Genomic DNA, 7,351 nt, shown 5'->3' on the forward strand with positions numbered 1-7,351 from the left:
GGAGGAAGGATGGGTTGTAAGATCTGAAATAATCTGTCAATACATGCACCCTGCACCTGGTTAAACTGTGGGATTCACTTCATCAAGAAGTAGCAGCAGACACCAACTTGGGTGGATTTAAAGGGGGGTGAGAGAAATTCATGGCGGGTTAGATTCCTGGCAATGACAGCTGTGTCCAAACTCCATTTCTGAATACAGTCTGAATTCCAGTTCCTTGGAAACACAAAGGGGGGGGGGGGTTCTGTAGCGCTCAAGTCCTGCTTCCCATCTGCTTGGCTACTGTGAGGCTGGGCTAGATGGGACCTTGGCCACCCCCAAAAAATATTTTTTTATTTATACCCCACCCTTCCCAGTTCAGAAACCCGGGCTCAGGGCGGCTAACAACAGATTTAAAACACTTAATTATAATACAGCATGAAATACAGTATAAAAGCATGAGTAACAATAAAATTCAAAGCTCAGAAATCAATATTGGGGAAAATCCATCCAATAAACATTAGATAGTCACCAAGGCTAGCTGCCTAAATTAATCCTACTTCGGCCAGCAAGAAGGCATGGGGAAAATTAGATGTGGGGTCCCAGAGTGGGTAATCTTCACAAAAAGAGGAGGGGCGAAGAGAAGGGAAATAAAAGATCAGGCTGAGTGACAAATTAAAGGCCAGGAGGAATAGCTCTGTCTTACAGGCCTGATGGAAGGAGGTTAAATCCTGCAGGGCCCTAGTCTCATGGGACCGAGCATTCCACCAGGTCGGAGCCATCACTGAAAAGGCCCTGGCCCTGGTGGAGGATTATAAGCAATCCTAGTGGCTGCCCCCCCCCGCTTGCTTTGCTTGCCCACCCTCCTGCTCCCCGTCCTACAAACCCTCTCCCCCTTGCTCCTTGCCCAGACCCTTGTCCTCGGGAGGGGAGGGGGGGCACAGATCCAGCGCTACAATGCACAGCCCCTAACAGAGGCGCCTGTTTTCTCTGCCAACTCCCTGCAGTACGTTCAGAAGAAGAGTCCGATGTACAGCCACGTCAAGGAGGAGACCGTGTGGCGCATGGAGCGCTTCAACAACTACGTCAACGAGAGGTTCAGGCACATCAAAGGGCTCCCCAAGGACTGGGTCTTCAATGGGTTTACTGTGAGTTTCCACACTTCCTTCTGCCCACCCCGCAGCTGCAGCCAGTTCTCCAGGATGAGCCTGTCCAGCTGTCACGTTGCCCCACTGTTTATCTATTATTATTTATTGCATTTGTACCCCAGCTTTTTCTCCAAGGAGCTCAAGGTGCCCCTCATGGTTCCCCCTCCCTCTTATTTAATCCCCACAAGAAGCCCTGTGAGGTAGGTTGGGCTGAGATGCAGTATCTGGGTCATCCAAAGAGCTTCCGGCCAAGTGGTGGATTTGAACCCTGGTCTCCCAGGTCCTATTCTGATGCTCTAAACCATTATGCCCCACTGGACTGCATAAGCCAACGCCACAAGCTGACCGAATTGAGGAGCCTTGTGGAACTTGATTGGTGCAGATGCCCATATGTTCTGCCAATGGGCATCTTGGGGATGTCGAGAAAGTGCTCCTGGACACCAGCCACAAAATGGCTGCCGTTGAGGGTTCAGTCTAACACGAAATGGCTGCTGTCGGGGTGTGACATGAATATAAACCATGAGTGGGCACAGCATCTGTGACCTCCAATGGGTCTACTCTGAGTAGGGCTGAGCGGGGGACCACCCGAGGACTGGACATAAACGGATCCTCTAATCTGGATCTTTTGTGGCTTCCCCTGACTCGCAAGCGGTCTTGTGGGGCGGGGGGAAATTTGCCGGGATCATGCTGTCCTTCTGTGTCTTTCAGAAGAGGATGAAAGAGATCATGTTGCAATGTTTCCTGGCGGTCAAGTCCAAGCTGGAGTGCAAGATGGGCTACTTTGATCTCATTGGCTGCGACTTCTTAATCGACGAAGACTTCAAGGTACAGTCACATGGCCGCATCCTCGGCTGAGTGGGCCGCGGGTCGAGAGGCACGAGTCTCCAGAGTCAGGGCTTGAGGAGGACAGCCAAGGGACTCCTCTGATGGATAACGAACCCATAGATCTGGAAATGGTGGCTGTATGGGGTGAGCCTCCGGGTCTCTCTGCCTAACCACATCCCCTCACCAGCCTTGCTTCACACCTCCCCTGAGAGTTTTTGCCTGGCTGGAATGTGTCCTTGAACTCAGATCGTGCCTCTTTCTTTCCTGGATGGAGGATTGAGGGGTGGTGGTGTAGAAACTAGCTCACTGCGCAGAGGTAAAATTTGCACTCGCCGCTTTGCTCACTTTGTCCCTCTGGACCCACCCACTCCTGGCCTCAGGACGTTATATGGCGTGGGTATACTAGAAGTCGTGGACATTCAGTGAAGCTGGATGTTGGAAGATTCCGGACATACATAGTGCACAGTTGAACTATGGAACTCCCTGCCACAGGAGGCAGTGATGGCCACCAACTTGGATGGCTTTGAAAGAGGATTAGGCAAATTCATGGAGCAAAGGCTATTTTTGAAATCCAGGTAGCTCTATAGGATAATAATAATAATAATAATAATAATAATAGGTTGTCGTCAATGAACTTTTCTTATAATTGACCCATTGAAATTAAGGACCATGACACACTTTGATTTCAGTGGGTCTACTCAGAGTAAATGTTCGTTGACTACAGCTCATTGATAATTGTTCATAATAATGGATTTTATCCCATTTTTGTCCTACTCAAAGTAGACTCGTGGAAACTAATGGGTATGACTAACTTAGGTCCATTCATTTCAGTGGGCATACTCTGAGTAGGGCTTGTTGCACACAACCCAATGATTATTAATAGAGAAATATAAGAAGAGAGATTTGTGTCTTATTTTAGCCCTACTCACAATAGATGCCTTGAAATTGATGAACATGAGAAACTTGGGTCTCTTACTTACTCTGTATAAGACCTAGATATTTATATGATTTATACTCCACGTACTGCCCAAATGTTTTCTAAGCAGTTTACAAAACACATACACAGAAAAAAACAATTGCACTGCATTGTTTAAAATACAGAATAATTTTAAATATATATCGTAGGCAAAACCCACAGCAAAACTATCCTATTTAAACATTAAACTATAAATGGCCATGATGAAAATGTGCAATAGAACATCCCCGTTAAAACAACACAGCAATTAAAACAGTATACTCAGGCCGTGAGATCAAAGGACATCATCATCTTCATTATCTTTAGCACCCAGTTGAATAAATTATAGCCAGTTATGATTAATTCAAACTACATATGCATAAAAACAATTCTATATGAGTCAAATGATTTGTGGATATTTTTCACACTCTCAAAAAATCCACTGCTCTCCTGAATCCACCGCTATACTGCTCATTTTTTTTGCTGCCTGCAGAAATATATGGCTGGCACTTTCCCCTTAAACTCTTACATTCCTTGAACTTGTTTATATAGCCTCTGTTGCAATAGGAAAGGGTTTTTTTTGGGGGGGGGGGAGGCAGTTACCAGAGAAAATAGAAAGGACTTTAGTGCCCCCTAGTGGCAATCATAAAACGTTTTCACTGGTCAAATTGGAAAATGGAAACAAATGGGGGGGGGGACAGAACACAGAATCATAAAACTGTAGAGTTGGAAAGGACCCTGAGGGTCATCTAGTCCAACCCCCTGCAATTCAAGAATATGCAGCTGGGTTGAACTGGCAACCTTGGCATTATCATCACCATGTTCTAACCAAGTGAGCTATCCAGGATCAACAAAACAGGGATCACACACATGCCTTTAAAGGCTTTCCCTCAAGAATCCTAGAAATCTTGGATTGTTAAGGGTGCTGGGAATTATAGCTCAATGAGGGGTAAACTACAGTTTCCAAGATTTGTAGGGAGCCGCGTGCTTTCTTTAAAAAAAAAAACAACAACCTGTGTTGTCGTGCAATAATTCTCTTGCAGAGTCTTAGATCCAGGATCCAGTGGATCCTGAGGCTTCATAGTAGCCACACACCTCGGCCCTGATTTGCAGCCTGGATTTCAGGGCCAGAGCTGGAGATCCGGCAACTCAGCCTGTATGCAAAGAAACAAATGTGTTTCCCCGCTTCCCCCCCCCTTTTTAAAATCAGGTCTGGCTCCTGGAGATGAACGCCAACCCTGCTTTGCACACCAACTGCAGTGCCTTGAAAAGCGTCATTCCCACGGTGGTGAACGAGACTCTGGGTAAGCAAAGCTGATCAGCCATGAGGGAAATGGAGGGGTTCAGGAGCACAGAAACAAGCCGACTCCTCCATGAACAGAGTTGACCAGGACTCCCATGGCTTCTATAGCTGTGTAGGGGACCCGGCGCCAGGGATAGACACTGTCGGGCAATTGTCCAAGCTCCCAGGAATGCTTCAATTACCGATCAGCCCATCGTACCAGCTCCAACCAGCTGGACCTGGCACTCTTTTTCAAGCTCTCCTTTGCCCAGCGTTGGTGCCCAGGTGGTTGAAGACTGGCTCCTAGGGAGGAGCGGGTGATGCTGTGGTCTAAACCACTGAGCCTCTTGGGCTTGCCGATCAGAAGGTTGACAGTTCAAATCCCCACGATGGCGTGAGCTCCCGTTGCTCTGCCCCAGCTCCTGCCAACCTAGCAGTTCAAAAGCACACCAGTGCAAGTAGATAAATAGGTACCACTGCAGTGAGACGGTAAACGGTGTTTCCATGCACTCTGGTTTCCATCACAGTGTTCTGTTGTGCCAGAAGCGGTTTAGTCCTACTGGTCACATGTCACGGAAAGCTGTCTGTGGAAAAACACTGGCTCGCTCAGCCTAAAAACAAGATGAGCGCCACAACCCCATAGTCACCTCTGACCAGACTTAACCGTCCAGGGGTCCTTTACCTTATTTACCTAGACTGGCTCTTGCCCAGAGCCCTCAGAAGGGAATGGAGGGGAGCCTAGAAGTTGCTCTTCGTTGGAGAGGTTCTGGGTGCAGACTGAGCAGACTCAGATCTCCTTAACAAAGGAGACCAAGAACATTGCATCACACAGTTCCTGAGAAGGGATGGGTGGATCTCTCCAATTCAGTTTCTCTTAGTTCCTCAGGGTTGTATCCAGTTAAGTCCCCAATCTGAGTAAGCACATGAAAATTAACGGGCCTAAGTTAGCCTTGTGTTCATAAACTTCAGTAGGATCCACAATTGAATACAACCCTCTGCTTCCCACTCTGCTGTTCAGTTCTCCACATTTACACATCAGTTTGTGGTTATTGTGGAGTCCTTGCGGAATTTCATCAGCATTTGGGGGTGCATTCCTCATAAAGCATACCTTTTTGTCTGCCGTTATATACACATTTTTGCAAAGCAACTCTCCTTAGCGTAATGAATCTTTGTACACCGTTTTCACTGCTACATGATGCCCTACCTAGGATATACGGTCATACCTTGGTTCTCAAACGCCTTGAGACTCAAACATTTTGGCTCCCGAACACCGCAAACCCAGAAGTAAGTGTTCCGGTTTGCAAATGTTTTTCAGAAGCCAAACGTCCGATGCGGCTTCCACATCTTTCGATTGAGTGCAGGAAGCTCCTGCAGCCAATCAGAAGCCGTGGCTTGGTTTTCGGACATTTTGGAAGTCAAATGGACTTCTGGAATGGATTAAGCTCAAGAACCAAGGTACAACTGTTCATTTTTGCATGCAGATTTACTCAGTTGAAGAGCTGCATAGTGAAATTAGGAATAATAATAATAATAATAATAATAATAATAATAATAATAATAATAATTTATTTATGCCCCTCCCATCTGGCTGGGTTTCCCCAGCCACTCTGGGCGGCTTCCAGCAGAATATTAAAATACAATTACCCGGTATTCATCCAGTATTAAAAGCTTCCCTAAACAGGGCTGCCTTCAGGTGTCTTCTAAAAGTCTGATGAGTTGGTTTGTTCTTTGACATCTGGTGGGAGGGTGTTCCACAGGGTAGGCACCACTACCAAGAAGGCCCTCTGCCTGGTTCCCTGCAACTTCGCTTCTCGCAGCGAGGGAACCGCCAGAAGGCCCTCGGCGCTGGATCTCAGTGTCCAAGTTCTGAAACAGGTTTTTAGCCGTGTTGGTCTGCCATAGTCGAAACAAAATAGAAAATTCTTTCCAGTAGCACCTTAGAGACCAACTGAGTTTGTTCTTGGTATGAGCTTTCGTGTGCATGCACATGGTATCTGAAGAAGTGTGCATGCACACGAAAGCTCATACCAAGAACAAACTCAGTTGGTCTCTAAGGTGCTACTGGAAAGAATTTTCTATTTTGTTTCAATTTCTGAAAGATAGCTAGCTTTGGGCTTTGCATTTCAGAAACAAGAATCAGGTAAGTTGCCTTTAAATGTTGAAACTGCATTGGATCACTCGCCACACCACTCCTTTTCCTCCCTCCCCCCCCATCTCTCTCTCTCTCTCTCTCTCTCGGCCTTTCCCAGATCTGGCCATCGAGATTTTCACCAAGAGCCAGAAGATCCAGAACATATTGCCCTTGGAGTCACTCTGCCACTTTGCCCTGCTGTACAGTGGGGTGGGCACAGACAGCAGCCAGTCGCGGTCCACCAAGAGCAGGACGTCTCTCCGCTCTCTCAGAAGCCACCGGTCCCTCGCCGAGAATAGCAGCTTCTGCAACAACACTTACAACTTGAGCCCCGGGCGCCCGGCGGAGAAGCAGCCAGTCAAATCTCCGGAGAAGCCAGCCAAGGGCGAGGCGCCAGCCCACTCTGAAGGGGTCACCATTGTGCCCAGCAGGGGTGTCCCCAGGAACACTTTGCCCATGCCCCAGATCCAGATCTCCATCGTGCCCAACCTCGCCTTCTGCCCGTCCGTCAAAAACATCCTCCGGGGCAACCAGGTCTGCAGCAGCGGCAACCAGTATATCATCAAGCATGTCCCACCGGTCTCGGAGAGGCACCCGGAGGCCGAGGGCGACGACGAGAGGTCCAGAGCCTCTGGCCTTGCTGTTGCCGGAGCTCCCTCCAAGGACCGGTCCTATGCGGCATGGTTCCAGCAAACGTTTGGGTCCAAGTTCCTGACGGCCAGTGGCAACGGGGCAGGCAGCCCCTTGACCAGCTCACAGATGGTCTCCCTCCATCTCCAGTCCAGCCTACCGCCAAATATCCCGGCCTCCCAGGAGCAAGCCAAGCCACTGCGCCAGCTCATGAATTACTCCAAGCTGCCCGGGGAGAGTGGCAAGGCCTCGGCAGCGGGCCAGAGCTGCGGCGAATCCCTCCCTGAAGAGAAGAAGCTCTCTCACCGGGGCTCCTAAAAGCGAGATCGCTTGTGTATTTCCAAAGCCCTCCTTCTTTTTCCTATAAAGGACGACGAGAAAAAATAAAAACCAAAGCAACCCCA

At 48.4% G+C, this 7,351-nt stretch overlaps 1 protein-coding gene across 1 annotated transcript in view; it reads left to right on the forward strand.

Annotated features, from left to right (window-relative positions):
* The window catches only part of TTLL10 (tubulin tyrosine ligase like 10), an 86,425-nt gene extending 79,074 nt beyond the window's left edge, over window positions 1-7,351 (forward strand). Inside the window, exons 13-16 of the mRNA XM_033156298.1 lie at window positions 984-1,124; window positions 1,833-1,949; window positions 4,115-4,208; window positions 6,436-7,351. Coding sequence (XP_033012189.1) covers window positions 984-1,124; window positions 1,833-1,949; window positions 4,115-4,208; window positions 6,436-7,265 — 1,182 coding nt within the window. The 3' untranslated portion in view covers window positions 7,266-7,351. The remainder of the gene's footprint in view (window positions 1-983; window positions 1,125-1,832; window positions 1,950-4,114; window positions 4,209-6,435) is intronic.

This window comes from Lacerta agilis, chromosome 8, assembly GCF_009819535.1.
Source record: "Lacerta agilis isolate rLacAgi1 chromosome 8, rLacAgi1.pri, whole genome shotgun sequence".
Lineage (NCBI taxonomy): Eukaryota > Metazoa > Chordata > Lepidosauria > Squamata > Lacertidae > Lacerta > Lacerta agilis.